The sequence below is a fragment of the Eubalaena glacialis genome, chromosome 6 (genome assembly GCF_028564815.1).
Source record: "Eubalaena glacialis isolate mEubGla1 chromosome 6, mEubGla1.1.hap2.+ XY, whole genome shotgun sequence".
Taxonomy (NCBI): Eukaryota; Metazoa; Chordata; class Mammalia; order Artiodactyla; family Balaenidae; genus Eubalaena; species Eubalaena glacialis.
Window position 1 is genome coordinate 47,113,631 of NC_083721.1, and position 19,660 is coordinate 47,133,290.

General features: G+C 38.7%; 1 protein-coding gene and 1 pseudogene across 1 annotated transcript; one reads left to right on the top strand and one right to left on the bottom strand.

The window, feature by feature from the left end:
- Nucleotides 1–1,702: 1,702 nt before the first annotated feature.
- Nucleotides 1,703–2,588, bottom strand: LOC133093254 (E3 ubiquitin-protein ligase RNF220-like; annotated as a pseudogene).
- A 13,293-nt stretch (nt 2,589–15,881) lies between these two features.
- On the top strand, nt 15,882–16,822 carry LOC133092959 (olfactory receptor 5K1-like). The gene is given in 2 exon segments (XM_061192717.1): nt 15,882–16,644; nt 16,647–16,822. Coding segments are annotated over 2 exon segments (939 nt in total).
- Nucleotides 16,823–19,660: the final 2,838 nt, after the last annotated feature.

The following is a 19,660-nucleotide window of genomic DNA, read 5'->3' on the forward strand; positions in this document are numbered from 1 at the left end:
CAAAACAATCTTGAGAAAGAATGAAGCTTGAGGTATCATGCTCCCTAATTTCAAACTATACTATAAAGCTACCACAGTCTAAAACGTATGCTACTGGCACAAAAACAGATGCATATATCAATGGAATAGAATAGAGGGACCAGAAATGAACCCACAGTTATATGGGTAATTAATCTACAACAAAGGAGGCAAGAATATGTAATCGTGGTGCTAAACCCTCTCCATGTTTCTAATATTTTTAATAGTGGGTTTTTAAAAAATTGTTCTCATCACAAAAATGCAGCGTCCTTGGGGAAGGGACCCAGCCCCTTGACTGCCACTTTCCAGGTGTCCTTTATCATTTTGATGGGATACTTTGGTCTGCAGAAAATACTCTGTCTTGGCATGCTTCTAAACTGTAAGATTTGGGTTGTTTTGTATTTTGTTTATGTTTACATGCATCTTGTATTTCCCTGAAAACTAAATAAAGTTTTTGCCTTTTTAAAAAAAATAAAGATGCTGCTTTTTTTTTCAGCTTCAGACTAGAAAATACTGAAGATTCTCTTGGATAAAGAAATTATATTCCCTGAAAATTATTAACGCCTCCTTGAAGGTGAAACTTTGTTTTTTGCGGTTTTGTTGGTGGTATTAAATTATAAAAGGCTTAAGTTCTCAATAAGAGCAGCCATTGTTATTGTTACTGAGTTCATTTGTAGTTGGAAGCCCTTACAACATTTTACAAGAGAAGGAGAACAAGAAATATTTGTTGACTAAATTATTGTGGTTTGATGGTGCCAGGAGGAACTCAAGCCAACAGCAATTCAAGGTCCTTCATTAGAGAAGCCATACCATTTTTTTTTTTTTTTTTTGCTGTGTATACTGGTTTAATCCATGTCAAATGTAGTTTACAAAGGGAAAGGACAAGTACCTTTGTATAGAATACAGACACAGCATCACACCATGGGGCCCACAAGAAGGGCAGGGGAGACAACACTTTTCCCTGGGAACAGCAGTCTAATCCCAGGAAAGGTTCTCTGCAGAAGGCTGGGTAGCCAGGAGCACCCTCATCCAGCCCCAATCTCAGCCCCTGCTTCAGCTCGGTTCCCATTTCCTGTGCCTCCCCCCTCCCCCAACTCCTTATGAAGAGCCCCAGGAGCTAAGACTAAGGAGAGGATCATGTCCCTTGGGGCACGTGCCCCACGTCTGGGAGAAGAAATATACACCACTGAACACCGAGCACATGGGAGAGGGAAGAGAACCACGGGAGAGGGAGAGGGAGAGGGAGAAGCAAGCACCCCAAGAGGTGGATGGGCCGAGCCCCCAGCCAGCCCTGAAGGAGGCACTGCGTCCAGGTGTTCTTAACAAAAGAAGAAAATCATACAACCAAAGGGGAAGGGACGGGGTAGAGGGTGAGGAGTTGTCCCATTTATACACAACATTGTAAACATACACGGTCTATATTACATGTGCTTCAGTCTGGTGTTTGCATGTCTGTCTGTCCGTCTGTCAGTCGGGGGGGCTAGATCTTAGGAGCCTTGCCTGTCTACTCCCCCTACCCCCACCTCCCTGCCCCACCCTGGGAATGGAACCTGGAACAGGTATGGTCCCCAATCTTGGTGGGAGCCAGCAGGCAGGGCCTGGGCCTCAGCCTCCATTCTGGCTCGAGTCCTGTGTGCGTTCATGTGTGTGCATGTATGTACACGGGGAACCTGTGTGCAAGTATGTACAAGGGGGGGTCACGTCACAGGCGGGGCAGGGGGGGCGCTCGAGGCAAGGCCTGCCTGGGGCGGCTAGCTCACAGGTAGATTCTCCGCAGGTCTCCGGGCGCTGTGATGGTGTTGCACTGAGGGCAGAGCTTCCTGGCACCCAGGGTCCGCAGCCAGCACTCCTCACAGTGCACATGCCAACACTGGATGGACGTTAGGGGCATTGAGTATGAGTCCATGCAGATGAGGCATTTGTAACGGTCCCCACGGGATAGCTGCCGCTCAAGTTCCCTGACCCGAGCCTTCAGGGCCTCAAACGTGGTCACAGCTGAATCCTCGGTGATTTTCTCGATGTCACTGTTCTTGCAGGTCTTCTGCATGGCCTCCTGCTTGCTGCTCTCACCATTGCTGGTAGATGGCATCTCGTCACTGGCCCATTTAGAGAACTCAGGTGCGATGCGTGTGCTGGGAGGGCCACCATTTAGGACTGCGCCCCGGAGTGCCTCTCTCTCCTTGGCTTCACGGGGCTCCTCGCCTGTGCAGGGGATGACGTCGGCCTCCGTGTATTGCGGTTTCCCACACTCCAGAGTGTCATCCCCATCCACATCCAAGTCAGCATCACTGTCCGGATTCTCTTCGCCGCTGCACGTGACGAAGCCAGAGCCTCGGAAACCACCTTCCAGGAGAGTGGTGGCCCGTATCCGCTTCTGCCCGCACCACTCATACTCCTCAAAGCGGTTGCTGGTCTCATACTCGACGTCCACGGCATCATCCTCAGCCATGCAGGAGCCTTCCCTCTACCCTTCATCTTGCTTCCTGCGTTTCATTTTCCCAATCCGAGCATTCAGTCGGGTCTGCCAGTTGGCTCGCACTCGCAAGAAGGTCTACTTCCTCCCTCCCGCCGGCGCCGCCGGCCGCCGGGCCTCGGCATAGCCGCCAGAGGCTGCTCTAGCGGGACCCCGTGGCCGCCGCGCGGTGCCGCCCCAGCCCCGGCCTCCGGCGCTCTGGGCCCCGCTGCCGCCCAGCCGGCGAGGGCAGCGATGTGGGCGGATTCCCCCCGGGCTGCCCGGCGGCGGCGGCACCTCAGCTCCCAGCAGCGGCAGCGGCCATGTTGGCCTTGATCACGTGACTCGCCCAAGCCATACCATTTTAAAGCTGAAGAGTGTAGAGATCCTTTATGAAATAAACCTCTGATATAAATTATCTGGGGACAGAGCACTAGAGTGATTTGCCTGAGATTGGCTTATTGCTGTTTTTTCCAATAAAAGGATTGGTTATCAGCCTGCTGGAGAGATTTTCTATGGCTCTTTGTTTCATGTAATGAAAGTGCAATTCTTGAAGGATAAACTCAGCCCTCCTTGCTAATGATGTCTCTGGACCAAAGGGCTACCTCAATACAAACTCTTTTCTCATTCTGTCACACCTTTACTGGAAATCCCTGTTTCCTAATAATGTCCATTGTGCATTGCTTGCAAATGAAACAAAACTCATTTGCAGCTATGGAAATTATCCAATTCCCAGTCTCTAAGGGCCAAACTTTTAATAAAGTCTCCAGTGAAGACATTCAGGTTTACTAAACATTTCACTAGATTTTATTAATTCATGCAATTCTCCCGCAGCTAACTAAAGTTAAAATTAACCAAGTTATACAGGCATAAATAATTTTAGCAGCATACTCTAAAAAATGAAAAGACTCAAAAGCATTAAATAAGACAGCAGTAATTACAATAAAATTACTACTCTAGTATAATATAATTTCATAATGTCTGCATAAAGTGCAAACGTATCCACTATTAATGAAAGCTTTTCTTGGCTGCCCTTTATACAGTGTTTCTATTTTGAAAGAACTGAAAGAACTGTTCACTGGCTTGACCAAGCCCTCTTACATATTCATGAGACAAAATTTCCACATTTTTCTATGGGACCAGCTCAGTGTTATGGTACACTTCTGACCACCTATTCTCTGCCAGCAACACTGTGCTCTACTCACTCAATAAATACTCCATTTGACAGAGAGTACCATCTCAGTATACATGGTCAGTTTTAGAAAAAGTAAGTTTTACATATTAATCAAAATATGAAAAATAGTTTGATCAAAAAAAAATAGTTTGATCAAAACTGATCTCATTGATCTCAAGTTTATAGCCCACTTGTGCAGAGCCTGAAACATGTGAGCTGAGAATCATGGGATACAGTCCTGAGTGTAGTAGAAGGAACTGATGTGAGAGATTTTATAAGGGAAGAATCCATGGGACCTGATGGCAACTTGATGACAAGCTGGATGTGGGTAGTGAGGATAATAGCAGTGTCTTAGATGATCCTGAAGCTTTGAACCTGGGGATGTCAAATGTCTTCCTGTTGCTCTTAGGATACACTTGAGAATCCTGACCCTGGCCCACAAGGCCCTGTGATATCTGACTCCTGACTCCCGTTCTAGCTTCACTTACCATCACTATTCCTCTAATTTACTGTGCTACAAGTGCACTGACTTCTCAGTTCTTAGAACCCACTAGGCTACTTCCCAACTCAAAACTTCCAAGTGCTATCTGTGGAATAAATGTCATTTGTCTCACTTCATATACTCTCAAGGCTTCAGTTTATGTGCTGTTTTCTCTGGGAATTCTTTCCTGTCCACATCCGCAGACTAGGGTAAGATCACTGTTATATTCATCCATAGTTTTCTGTTCTTTATAGCACTTAATACAGTTGTAATGATTTGCAGATGATAAGCTCCATGAGGGCAAGGACCATGTTTAACTTGCTCACTGCCTATCCCAAAGACTAGCACAGTATGTGGCATATATTAATCAGATGACACTGCTGATAAAGGCATGAAAGGATATTTGAGTGAACAAATGGCATCTACAACCCAGAATACTGTTTTCCGCTCTTCTTCCCCTGTTACCTGGTTAACTCTTATATACCTCCAGGCCTCAGCTTATATGATGTTTTTTCAGGGATGTTTTTCCTGACTAATCTCTATTACATGCTGTGACAGCCTAGGGGAGTTAGGAGGAAAAATTCCTTCCTGGCACAAGGTAATTCTCCTTTCAAGTATGGCAAGTTTGAGGGGATGATTAGATATTATGGAAATATCCCACAGATATCAGTTGGGTGATTAAGGCTGCAAATGAAAATCTGGGAGCCAACTGCATCCAGCTGTGAATCATTAATTTTGAAGGGAGAAGAAATGCTCAGACATGGAACTTCAGAAAATGCTTATGATGAGATAGAAAGTAACAGTTTTAAGAATGAAAGAATGTTTAATCTTTCAAATGTTTTAGAGAGGTCAAGGAGAACAAAGGTCCAAGAAAGATAATTGGACTTGATGGACAGGTCAGTGGGGAGTGTGATTATTACAGAATAATGGGAATGAAAAATCTAGGTTGCAGACAATTAAAGGGAGCATCTACACCTACTGAAAACAGTAGGTGTAGATGCTTTTTAAAGTTTGGTGCTAAAAATTAAGAGAAATGAGAAAGGAACCAAAGAGTTGACAGTGAGGTCAATTAAGGTTTTCCAAAATAGGGCAGAAGTATGCAGCTTCAGGAAGAAACACGTTTTATAGTGGCCAAGTCTGAAGTCAGTTGAATTTTTTGACCACTACTTTTTAGAAATACTGTCTCCTTGGCTTTTACTATTGTACATTATCCTCTCTTCTTTTCCCTCTTGCTATCTCTCCTTCCTTTCTTTTTTCCTCCCTTCTCTTCCTACCCCTAGACTTGTACTCTCCAGTAGGTAGGCACTAAGCAGATAGCTATTGAGTACTTGAACTATGTATAGTCCAGATTATGATGTGCTATAAGTAGAAAGAAACACACCAGATTTTGAAGACTTAGTATGAAAAAGTAATGTAAAATATCTTATTAATAATTTTATATTGAAATGAAATTATTTGAAATGATAATATTTTATATTCAGTTAAATAAGATATTTATTTTTAAAATTAAATAATATTTTATATTCAGTTAAATAAGATATTTATTTTTAAAATTAAATGATAATATTTTATATTCAGTTAAATAGGATATTTATTTTTAAAATTAAATTTATATGTTTCTTTTTACTATCTTTAATGTATTGAAGTTACTAGAAAATTCTCTATCACATATGTAATTCATGTTATATTTCTATTGGACAGCATTACTCTAGGCTTTCTTACCTATCTCTTCTCTCTAGGTTTCAGAAACCACCTCTAGACAATTGACTCATAAATATACATCTTCTCATAAACTTATGTTCAGACTTCTCCTCTGAACCTCAAACCCTTGTATTCAATTGCCAGTTAAACACCTTTTTCTAGAAGTCTCAAAGGCACCTCTTACTAAGTATATGTGAAATCAAACTTATCTTCTGCTCTCCTCTTTCCCCAAACCTGATCCTCTTCCAGGGTTACCTCTCTCAGTGTGTCATCATCATTCTGTTGCATTAGCCAGAATTTTAGATCCTTTGTCTTTAAACCCTACATTCAATCTATCACTAAATCCTGCTCACTCTACATTCTAAAGAATTCTCTAAGTTCTCCGTTCCACTCATCACCACCACCTGATCCATGCTACCATAATCTTTTTCCTGGACAGTTTCAATATTTTGTCCATATCCAGTTTTGCCAACTTCCAATCTATTTTTCATGCTTCATCCAGAATTAAGTTATAAAATCTAAATTTGATCATGTCAGCCTTCTTTATAAGAAATTCCCATGGATTCTTATTGCTGTTAGAATAAAGACCCAAATTCTTAATATTGTTTACAATACCCCCATATTATCTATACCCTGCCCACCTCTCCACTCTCCCTTAGACCATTTTCCCCCTAACTCCCTCTGCCTCACTGATTTTCTTTCGGTGCCTTGAAATTGTCATGTATCCTCCAGAAATAGGGCCTTTGTATATGTTATTCTCACAACTCTCCCATCCACCTTTCCCTGAAAATTCTGTTTACCAAATTTCAGTTCAGTCATCACTTCTTTAGGAAATCTTTCTGTCACCTCCTCGCTACCTCAAGTAATAATGACAGTGGTGGTGGTGGTAGTGATAACATTTAGTATTTATTGAACACTTACTATAACCTAGGCTCTCTTCTGGTGTTCTACACATAATTCACTAAGTCTTCTAAACTACCTTTTAGTCTCAATTTTCAGAGTATAATCTATTATAATATCCATATTCTAATGAGGAACTTGACTCACAGAGAGATTAAGTAATTTTCCCACTATCAGCTATAAAGTGGCATAGCCAAGATTCAAAATTAGGTCCTGTTTTTAAAACCCACAGGGTTAACTACTACATTATTTGCATTTTCAGACTAGGCAAAACCTCTCTATTGTAAGTCTTATATCTCCAATAACCTTGCCTTCATAATAGAGAAGTTGTAATTTTCAATTCATCTGGGTGATTATTTGGTTAATGTCTGTCTCCTGTCACTTCTTCCCAATTCTATAAGGTGAGAGGAGGCAGATACCACATCTGCTTTTGTTTATTGCTTAACCTTAGTGCCGAGTATTGTGGCTGACATAGAGTATACACACAATATATGTGAATAAAATGATACAAAACAGTTGTAAGTATATATGAAAGAAGAAAGGAAGGAAGATAGGGGAGGGAAAGAGGGAGGGAGGGAGGGGGAAAGAAAAAGAAAGCAAGTTCCATGTCTCCAGTTATGGATTATTCCATTGAGCACAGCTCAGTATACCACTTTCTATCTCTTAATTTCTACATCTGTCTTAGGAAGTCTTCTGACTATAAGAACAAATTCAGATATGCTGTCTGGTATGTACTAAATGACTTTAGAACTTCTCCTGAGTAATTACTTGATTATGAATAGCTGAGTCATTCAATATTTATTTCAGGCAGAGGATGTCAAAACCAGATCAAGCACTGAGTAATCCAGCTATAACATAATTATGAGAACGAAGTTCTCTAATACACCCTACACTCCAGCCAGTCTGGGGACTGCTTTCCATTCCTCCAACACTTCATGAGCTTTCATGCCTCTGATACTTAACTTAGCATTCCCTTTCCAACCTTCTCTGCTGAGAAAATGTCTACATATCTTTCAAGGCCAGGGTCAAATGTCCTCTCCTGAGTAATCCATAATAAAATACCCCTAACTGTTTTTGGGGTGTGTGTGTGTGTGTGTGTGTGTGTATTTCTTATAGAGATAGTGAGCCTAATCGTAGGATATTTTAATATGATTTCTCTGTTAAAGATGTGGTTCTATTCTTGTGGTTAATGTTGGAAGCTTCCCTTAAGGGTTGGGCATTCCTAGTGTCAATCTCAAGGGGAAGAGCTAAGTCCTCAGACAAAATAACAGAAGGGGGGCTCCTGTCTCTCACATTCTTAGAAATAGATCTAGTGGGGTTTAGCCATGCCTAAACTTCCAGGCAACTGGGAAAAGACAAAATCTGCCTGTCAGAGGTAGACTTGGAGATAGGTAAGGAGGCCTTGCTATAGGGAACCCTAAGGACAGGATGACTGACCCACTTATATAAACCAGATTATCAAGATCAGCAGCATTCAGACGATTTCAATGCCTTGATGTGTCACAATCAGTTATGAGATGCATCACAATTAATCTGTTTCTAATAATAAACTACCATAGTTTAATATGATTATATATATATACACATAAACTAGAATGGATTCCATATTATCTCAATAATACCTTCCTCATTCCTTTACATTACAATATACTACCTTGAATGGGAGAAATGCAGAGGTATCGTAGCTAGCCAATGAGCAATTATTCATTACCTGACAAAGCCCACAGGAGTGTATCACGCAGTCAACATCATTTGCCAACTTGCTTTCTCAGTGGAGAGAAAGATTTGAGTACTACTCCTCTAGTTGCATATTACTACATTTTGTTTCCAGCGGTTATCTCTAAGGCTAGTCAGGGCATGTACGAATGATCCCTCTTAATCTTCTCTTTGCTACAGGAAATCACTTGGGCCAGAGTGATTGGGAAACCAATGCCTTTTTGGCAGCCAATGCCATGGTTTTGGCAGTAGTGGTGACTACTTCCCCAGGGGGGAATATGACAATCTGGGAAAAGGTTTCGAGGATGTGTTTTGCCCCTCCCACATGGAGATTTGCTCTCTACTGCCAAACTAGAATGTTATTTTATTATGAAAAAGACAGTTTTGTTCCAGAAAGCATTTTTAACACCCCCAGACAAATTAAGTCATTCCCATCTCTTCTCCCATAGTTCCAAACGTATGATTATACTATAGATTCTATCACCTTGCATTCTAATTATTTGTTTACATGACTGCCTCCCTAGTGCATTGAGAAGTTACTGTAAACAGGGATTGAGACCTAACACAGCTTTGAATTACTGTTGCTTATTAGCACTGTGCTTGGCATTGTAATAAGCACTGGCAACTCTTTTTTTTTTTTTTTCTTTTTAGCTTCCCACATGGATCTTGTTCCCCGACCAGAGACTGAACCCAGGTCCTCAGTAGTGAAAGCACCGAGTCTTAACCACTGGACCACCAGGGAATTCCTGCACTATCAACTCTTGAACAAGGGGTCAGACTTTACCAGAAGAGCAAACCAAAATTCATCACATTAAATTTGGGGTCTTTTTTGTTGTCTTAGGGTTTTTTAATAACAATCTTAAAGTCATCTTTATTCCACAGCTTTAATCTTAACATGATACATGAGGGGCACCCAAACACTTGTTTATTAATTTATCATTTATGCCATGTCAACATGCAAAATATAGCATAGAGAATAAAGCAATGAGTCACACACAGAATTGTTTTTCTGAAACTCAGATCTGACAGAGTCAGTCCCTTGACAAGTTTATTCAGGTCCTACTAAATAGAATTCAAGCTCCTTGATTTGGCATTCTGACCTCATCTTTTTTAGGATACCTCCTGTAATTTCTACACCACTGAATTCTATACCCACCAGGCATTTTGTATGGTAGATAATCTGGTCTAATCTAAACCAGAGAGTACCGGAGGGCTCTCTCCCAGTCACCCTTCTCTATTCTGTCTTCCCACTCTCCCTAAATGATCTCACTCAGTTCCAAGGCTTTAAATGTATATGCTGATGACTCCTAATCTCCAGCCTTGTCTTTTATGTTCCATTACCTGTTTGACATCTCCACTTAGATAACTGATAAGCATTTCAAACATAACATGGATAAAATAAAAGTCATATTTCTAGCTCCATTATCCCCCCTAGAATATTTCTCCTGAAGTCTCCTTCAACTCAATAAATGCTACTATGTTCTCCTCAGATGCTCAAGGCAAAAAATCCAGGCATTTTCCCCACTTGCTCTTTTTACCCCCCTCTCAAATAGAAATCATTAGCAAATCCTGCTGACTCATCCTCCCAAACATAACCCAAATCCATCTACATTTCTCCATGTCCACTGCTATCAGCCTAATTCTGAACTACTGCAGTGTCCTTTTAGCTGGTCTCCCCACTTTCATCCTTACCCTTAATGATCCATTTTCTGAAAAAATGTGAATACGGTAATGTCATTTCTCTGCTTTAAAAAACTCTGGTTTGGTAGGCATAATGATGGTCCCCCCAAAGTTGTCCACCTAAAGTAATCAGAAATTGTAAGTATGTTATGTTACACAACAAGGGTGAATTACATACTCCTGGATCATCCAGGTGGGCCCAGTGTAATTTTTTAAATGGTGGAAACAGTAGCAGAGGAGTCAGAATTAGAGTAGTACAATGTGAGAAAGATTAAAACGGCCGTTTCAGGCTTTGAAGATGGAAGGGAGCCATGAGCCAAGGAATGCAGACAGACCCTAGAAGCTGAAAAAGGCTAGGAAACGGATTCTCCCCTACAGCTTCCAGGAAGGATGTCGACACCTTAATTTTAGCCCAGTGAGAATCATTTCTGATTTCTAATCTCCAGAATTGTGAAAGAATAAAAATATGTGTTGTTTCAAGCTACTGAGTTTGTGGCAATTTGTTAGAACAACAATAGGAAATCAGTACACCTTCCCAAGGATTCTCATTGAGCTGAAAATGAAACACAAACTCCATACTCTGCATTACAAACTCGGCAAGATCAACTCTTCCATCCCATCATCAACCACTTTCCCCTGCCTTTTATGGGTTCCTAAACATGCAAAACTTATAGCTGCCTTAAGGAATTTCCACTACCGCCTCTGTACCTAACATGCTCACCCTAAACTGCCATAGCTGGTTTCCTGCTACTCATGTCTCAGCTTGACTGTTCACCTTTCCTATAGACCTTTTCCAATCATCTGATCTAAAGTAACTCCCAGTTATTCTTTATCACACCACTCCATTTTACCCACAGCACAGCACTTACTAATTTTTGCTATTTTTCTTATTTATGTATTTATTTATGTTTGCTTCCCCAGTCTCCTCTATTAGAATGTAAGCTCCATGAGAACAGAATCTATAACTGTGATGATAAGGAGTTGTTGGTTTGCAAACTGGCCCCTATACACAGAGGGCAAGGAGAGACCAAAGAAAGAGGCAAACAATTCTAGATTAGTAGGTGGTAGTTTTAATAAGCAAGAGAACTTTTATATGAGGTTTGTCTTGGGCAGTTGGTTGCAAGACAAGTAGATCTCCACACCCACCCACCAGAATCTTAAAAGTTTATGTAGAGGCCTTAAATGTTTTCAGTCACATATACCATCTGGATGGTCTCAACAGCACCTTGCTCTCTCAAGGCTGCATCCTTGGAACAGCTTCTACAGTGGGAACAGTGGGCAAGAAGTACATTCTAAGGACAGGGAGGGGGCAATTACCCAACTGTCCAGGTCCAGGTTTCAGGTCAACCAGTGGTCACGTCCTCTGGCTGACTCCTCTGACAATAGTAGGCACTATAAAGTATTTATTGCATGAATGTGCAAAGAAATGATGCAAGAAATGGCAGCTGTTTTGTGGTACTGAACATAAGGACTTTTCAAAATGTTTAAGTAAGCCTAAAAATTGTTATATATTTGTAAGAAAATTAAAATAACAAGAAATGAGCTACATGATCCTTTTCTCTGACTCCATGAATCTTTGGCTGAGCTCACATTGTTTCATAGGTAGGAGGTGAACTAGAAGCAACATTCATCATTCTTCCACAGTTCCTTTGGTAGAGCCTCATCCCAGGAAATCTTAACAAACTCTCATTATAGGAGAAAGTTTCCCTACAGTGCTACTTCAGCACAGACTTGGTCCTGCATCGTCATAGTAATGTGGCCCTCATCTGAAATAATCATATTGCTCTAGAATTGAATTCCAAGGGAAGGGATTTATTTCTGCTTTGTTTTTTGCTGTATCTTCAGGTACATCTCAGAAATATGCATAATCCTGATATAAGTGAGGTTGTAATCAAACTGGGGGAATAAGACTTACACCCATGAAATGCCAGAGGACCACACAAGGCAAATATTGAGACTTGAGAAGGTGTTACATGGGTAATAAGAGCCTGGGAGGAGGGAAGAAGGCAGATGAGCTTGTCCTGGGTAGACCTTGGATTGACCATTAAGGAAGGGGTAGGATTTGGATAGATGGAGGAAAATGGTGAGGGTAATATAGATAAGGCAAAATGCACCGCATGAAGAATGACAGTGACTTATTCAGAAAGCCATGAAGAGAACGGCTTGGCTTAGGGATGGTAAAGGGTAGTGCAAAGTACAAGAAGATAAAGTGAATTCAAATGATGTAGATTAGGAAAATCAAGATATGTAATTAACCAAACAAATTGTGACTTGTGATTGATGGGCAATAGGGATTCATTGCACTATAAATGATGAGAAAGTCCTAATAAGGGAATATTTTGAGGAAAGAAATATCTCCAGAAGGTGCTTCTGGATTTGCAAGGAAAATTTAATGGTTATTTTTTTAATTATTATTATTAAAAAATTTGAAGGTTACTTCTAGTAACTAAGGTATAAGATTAAAGACATTATGAATGTAACTTCAAAGGAATATTCTAGAAATTATATATTGACTTTAAAAAGAGGTGGGAAAGGTGCTACTTTAAGACCTCTGCTCACACAACCTCTCCTCTGAGTCAATAAATCCTAGTTCGGTTCCCACTTCCTCTATGAGGCTTTTGCTGACCAATCCAGTGGGAATTTTCTTTTTCCCACCTAGAATTTTATATTCAGAGTGGTAATAAGGATAAATAGTATAAACTCATATAAATTAAAATCAAAACATGTCCCTTAAAATTTACTTAGAAATGGGCATTTGCCTTACTCTTTAGGTTTCAAAGGATACATTGAATTATGCCAACTTAGTAGCTTTGTAATGTTTAGGAGATTAGGTCTCTCGGGAAATACTCTGATGTCAATGCCAATTAAATTCCTTTAGAATTATTTAAAATATTTGAACCATTCTCTACCAATGATATAAATATTATCATTGACTTGTTGGTAGAAATATTCTCCTAAACAATCAAGACGATATAGTTTTATTTCTGGATCTACTTTAAAAACCATCATCAGGCAACCATCTAGCCTTTATTAAACTCTTATTGGGGAAATCCAGGTGGGAAAGAATTAAAAAATTTTTTTCGTAGAAATATTAACCTCCGGAAACATTTATTTAAGTTCTTTAAGGTTTTTGCCTTACAATTCTTATTTTTAAATTTTTTAAGTTCCTTAAAGTCTTTCCTCTACCCTAAGGTCCATTGTGTAAGAACTGGACAAATGACTATCATTTATTTGCATCACTTCTGAATTTAAGAGAAGCCTAAATTTACCCAAAAATAGATAAATAAAAGCATACGTTTACAGTAATTACAGAAAACCTTAGCAAAGTTTTGTGAACTTCTTTTAAAAATGTGGTTTGCCATATAACTTACAGCTTAACAGCCTCTACAATGAAATATTGTTTAAAATTTTTGTGTCAGACATTCCCTATGTATTAAATAAATTATATGAGGAAGGAATATATTTTTAAACCATTCTTTTAAACCCCTGATGTAATTTTAAGGAGCTTTTTAGTTTATCTTTTGATTTTTAGAGAAATAAAATATCAATGTAAAACTTATTTCTGTCTGATTAATTATCAACTAGGGAAAATGAAGGAAAACTATGTTATGTGACTTCAACTTGGCAAGTGTAAGGCATTTAATGAAAAAACTTATTCAAATTACATAGATTTAAAATGTTCATTTTTTTAGACTTCAGGTTATCAAGAGTAAGGCATTTAATGAAAAAATAATAATTCAAATTATATAGCTTTCAAATGTTCATTTCTAATATTGTTTCTAAATGTATCAGTCACAAATAGTCTGAGTTTAAAAGTTAGTAAACCGTTTCAGGAAGCCAAAGGAAAGAGATCTTCTCTCCAAAATGCCTTTCCTCTGTTCCAGAAATATAGAATGTAGTTATAGTTAAAGACTATCCAGCAAATTATCAATGTGGAAATGTGCAGGAGAGTCAACTAATCTTCTAAGAAAGTATACAGCACAGAGCAGGCATTTAATAAATAACAAATCTATGAATTAACTAAGAAAAATGAAGGTAGATTGAAATAAAGCATTCCTCAATAGATTAGAACTCTTAGGCTATAAGCAAAAATATAAGGGATAGATAATTGAAGTTTAAAGATATACTGAAAGTTTAATAAATGTGAGCATCATAGAATCTCAGAATATTATGAAAACACTTGATGTTCAAAAGAGTAAAACTTGACACTGAAGAGTTAGTGCTTTACATAGAGGCAAGTGACCTCAAGAACACATTACCACAAGACATGGATATATTCCTGAATGATATATGTGCAAGAATGTCAGCAAATTCTTATTATTTAAACCACGAATTTCATTATCATGGGAATGGAGCAGACACATCCTCAACACATCCATTGTGATTTAGCCATTACAGAATTGTAAAGTGCAGAAAACATTAGTTAGATCCCCAATAATTATTATGGGGCTATCAACTTTTAAAACACAGCAGACCTAAGAGCATGTCATTTTATTTATTTAATTTAAAATGTGCTTTCTAGTTATAAAAGTAATACTTATTGTAGAGAATTTGAAAGAGAAGAAAAAATAAAAGAAAAAAGAAAGAGCTATCATTTCCATTGCACAGGGAAAACCAGTGTTAAAATTTTTATGTGTTTCTGAGCTGCCTGCCCTTTTCATTCATCTGCAAATATTTATTTGGAAAATTAGAATTATTCTATATATAAAACTTTGTATTTTCTTTTTCACATAATGTTTTATTATGTCTATTTTATCATTACATTAAATATTCTAAATAAACACCATTTTAAATTATTGCATAATATACCGTCATATAGATGATTCACATTGACTTAATTATACTGACGAAATGTTTACCATTTGAATTCTTCACTATTATAAATGATGCTACAATGAGCATCATTATATGTAAATCTTTGAGGTTCTAAATATTTCTTTCTTCTAGATTCAGGGTTACTGGTCACAGGTCTGAACATTTAAGAGTTTCCCTAATCTATAACCAAATTACAGAACTTTTTCATCTTCCCAAACTGAAACTCTGTACCCATTAAACAATATTCCCCATTCCCTCCCTCCCCAGACAGCCTTTAATTCCTGTAAGTGGAATCACACAATATTTGTCCTTTTATGCCTAGCTTATTTCACTTAGCATAAAGTCATCAAATTTCATCCATGTTTTAACATGTGTCAGAATGTCATTCCTTTTTAAGGCTGAATAATATTCCACTTTTTGTCTATACCACATTTTGTTCATTCATTCATCCAGCAGTGGAGAGTTGGGTTGTTTCTACCTGTGACTATCCTGAATAATGTTTCTATGAACATGGGTGTACAAAAATAGTCTTTCAAACAACATTGTTAATCTGTACAGATACTGTCACTGAAATTGTTTGGGAACACTGATACCAATTGCTGACACCTAAATTATGAATCAGCTTTAGCTAATCCATATAGAGAAGTTTTTTGCACTGAATATTCCTCTCAAGACCTCAAAAGCCATCTTTGTGCATCTAATCTGATGTTTTCTCTTGAAAATATGCTGGGAATATGTTAAATAACTAGCTCAAAAGTTAAGAGCTCCTGGAGATTGATACTCCCAGAGAAATGGGCATACACCAAAATCCATGTGACTTGTGAAGGCATTATGGAAGATGTTCCTTGTCCTTCTGGGCCAGAGAGAGCTCAAGAGTTGAATTGGGCATATTATAAATTAGTACCTCATTTCTCCACAATTTTTTCTCAACAGCGGAGTCAGGAATGGCTAAAGAAAATCATACTGTAAAACATGAGTTTATCCTCACAGGATTTACAGACTACCCGGAGCTGAAAACCCTTCTGTTTGTGGTGTTCTTTGCCATGTATCTGATCACCATGGTGGGGAATCTTGGCCTGGTGATACTGATTTCAAAAAAGCATCATCTTTGCACACCAATGTACATCTTTCTGGGCAACCCCGCTCTCGTGGATTCTTGCTGTGCCTGTGCCATTATTCCTAAGATGTTAAGGAACTTCTTTTCTGAAAACAGAATGGTTTCCCTCTATGAATGCATGGCACAATTTTATTTTCTTTGCACTGTTGAAACTGCAGACTGCTTTCTTCTGGTGGTAATGGCTTACGATCGCTATGTGGCCATATGCAGCCCTCTGCAGTACCACACCATGATGTCAAAGAAACTCTGCATTCAGACGACCACAGGGGCCTACATAGCTGGAAACCTGCATTCTATGATTCATATAGGGCTTCTATTTAGGTTAGTTTTCTGTGGATCAAATCACATCAAACACTTTTACTGTGATATTCTTCCTTTATATAGGCTCTCCTGTGTTGACCCTTATGTCAATGAACTGGTACTGTTTATCTTTTCAGGCTCAATTCAAGTCTTCACAATAGGTAGTGTCTTAATATCCTATCTCTACATTCTCTTTACTATTTTCAAAATGAAATCCAAAGAGGGAAGGGTCAAAGCCTTTTCTAGCTGTGCATCCCACTTTTTGTCAGTTTCATTATTTTATGGCTCTCTTTTTTCACGTACATTAGACCAAATTTGCTTGAAGAAGGGGATAAAGATATACCAGCTGCTATTGTGTTTACAGAAGTAGTACATTTACTATACCCTTTTATTTGTAGCCTAAGAAATAAGGAAGTAATAACTGTTTTGAGGAAAATTCTGAAGGAAAAAAATCTCAAAAAAGTTTGAAACAAATGGGGTCTACTGTACCTTAATGATTTAAATGCAGAAAAAAAACTTCCAAGTGAAATTACACAGAGAAAATGCACAAATTGTACATAAAATATTAAAATATATCATAATGCAATCAATTTAAGTAGCAGTATGTAAGGGAGAAAATATACAAGAAGGAGAAAATTATACTAAATCTTAATTCAAATTAACAAAAATCAAAACCAAATTTTGATATAATTCAAGAAAAACACAGTATGCTGCCAAGGTCATGGATTGTGTCAGCATCAGGGATTATCAGCACCCAAAAGAAAAACAATTATATCTCAATTAAACTGAAAAAAGTTTTTAAATTGTCAGACTGAGGAAAAGAAAAGGAAGAAAACCAACAAAATTAGCAATTTCAAATATAAAGGAAAATCCTATTAAGCATTAATAGCCAGCCCACATTAATAGTTTGGAGCATGAGCACTCCAGTTATGCTAAAAGGGTTTAAGGGTATATGAACCTTCAACAAATGAAATCACTTACAACCATGACTGACAAAGTTGAGGCAAGTGAATTTTGAGAAATTACTTTTAATAGCATTTTGAGGGACATTGTAGTTAGAATAGAGGCAGTTAGGAAACAAAGGTGTGAAATAAAAGTGACTATTATATTTCCAAGTTGAATTTCCTATGGAGTTGTATAATTAAAGATGGAATGTCAATTTTCAAGTGTAATTATCTTCACAGACATTTATTTACTCCCATATGTACATGCATAAAGATGCCATAACATAAAGTTCCAGGCAAGCAGTCATACCTCATTTAGGACTTGAAGAGTTCTTTGTCAGTGAACTAGGCTAAATTTCTCTAGCCACCTTCCTGAGACATGAAGAAGGGGTTCAACAATGGGGACACTTACTACATTATATGTAGACATGAAGAAAAGTATGCTTGTTGAACTGTGGATAAGGCTTATCTGAAATTTTTTTTTTTTAAATGAGTTCACTTTTTTTTAAATTTATTTATTTATTTTGGCTGTGTTGGGTCTTCGTTTCTGTGAGAGGGCTTTCTCTAGTTGTGGTGAGCGGGGGCCACTCTTCATCGCGGTGCGCGGGCCTCTCACTATTGCGGCCTCTCTTGCTGCGGAGCACAGGCTCCAGACGCGCAGGCTCAGTAGTTGTGGCTCACGGGCCTAGTTGCACCACGGCATGTGGGATCTTCCCAGACCAGGGCTCGAACCCGTGTTCCCTGCATTGGCAGGCAGATTCTCAACCACTGCGCCACCAGGGAAGCCCCTGAAATATTTTTTTTCTTTTTTCTTATTGCAAAACCTGCAGTTGTGGAATGTAGGTAGAACTGCATGAACTTCATGTGACATAATAAAAGAATTACTTTCCAGTTATTTATTCAACATAGACCTATTGAGAGCCTGCTATGTGGAAGCACTGCTCTGGATGTTGGGATACATCAGTTACCAAAATACCACGTTTTCCATCTTAAATAATAGAACATTGCCATAATTTTAATGGCTAACTTCTGGAGCAAGAACCCTTATCAAGTAAAAGAAAAATTCCCTCTTCCACCTCTTCTCTTGATGCTCTGAAGTCACATCTAAATTCCCAGAAGGCAATTGTCAGGTTGTAGCCATGGTCCAGCCTAGCCAGCCACTCAAGGCTGACTTCACATGGAAAATCAACATCTTGAACGTATTTAGCGAAAGCGGTAGGAATGCAAGTACTGTATTTCTAATTCCCTAACTCATGAATACAAAATTATAACCACTTAGTTTATATTTGTAACCTCCATAAAAACATAACCCAGCTCATCCCATATAATCAGACATTTCAAGATTGAAAATGGAGACATTTCAAGATTTCCTTTGTTGTTTCAAATTTAAATCCCATCAGTTTAGGATTTGCCCAACCCCTCCTCCACTTTTTCTTGGCATCTAAATGTGTAAGTACTGGGCTGATAAGACATTGAAGACAGGTGTCATGTTACAGATGGAGCTTTGTCCACGCTGCAGTCTTCTAAGATGTTTGATCCTCTGACCTTCTGGTTATTTCTTCATGCCACCATCAGTTTCTGTTTCTGTATTCATGTCTAGTCCCCAGGCTAGACATGAAAGCATGATTTCAGCTAAATCATCTACTTGTCAAGTTTACAAGGCTTAAAGTCTGCTGGCTCAGTCTCTCTTGCTCTTTCTTTCTCTGCTAATTTCTGAGTAAATGCTCTTGACTTCCCCATCTAGAATATTTAAGAAGATGGAAAAGTTTGTATTTTTGTAACTGATACATACCAACACCTAGCTGAAGGAAAAGTTCAGGAAAAGTTGAAGGGCTCCATTTTTGCACTTCTGATGACCCACTGTACCAGTACCTCACAGGATTTTGAGAGCTTTCATGGATCTGTCCAGAACGTTCTTTTGCCCATAGATCTCCAAATTTCTATGGGCATTTGATTGTCTCCCCATCTCATTCCCAGGACAAACTTGGGAATTTAAGTCACAGAACCCCATCTCAGCAAACACCAATTATTCCCCTCTGACTTTTCTTTTTCCCCCCAGTTCACTGAATCCTTATTTCTAGGGTAATACCTAGCTCTTAAATCATTATAAATGTTTCCCAAATCTACTTTGATGGAATAAACTTTTACTTCGGAACAGTTCTCAAAAGTGACGCTTTCTCAATCTATTTTCTCTGTCTGGATTTTCAAAGGTATGTTTAGGGAAAAAAGAATGTGGGATTGACATTGCTGTGCTTTGGTCTCCCTCTCTTAAAGCAATAAATCTGACCTTTACAAGCTGCTATCTAAAATGGCAGGAATGATCATTGGGCAAAACAGAATTATAGACAGGCTTCATCTAAGT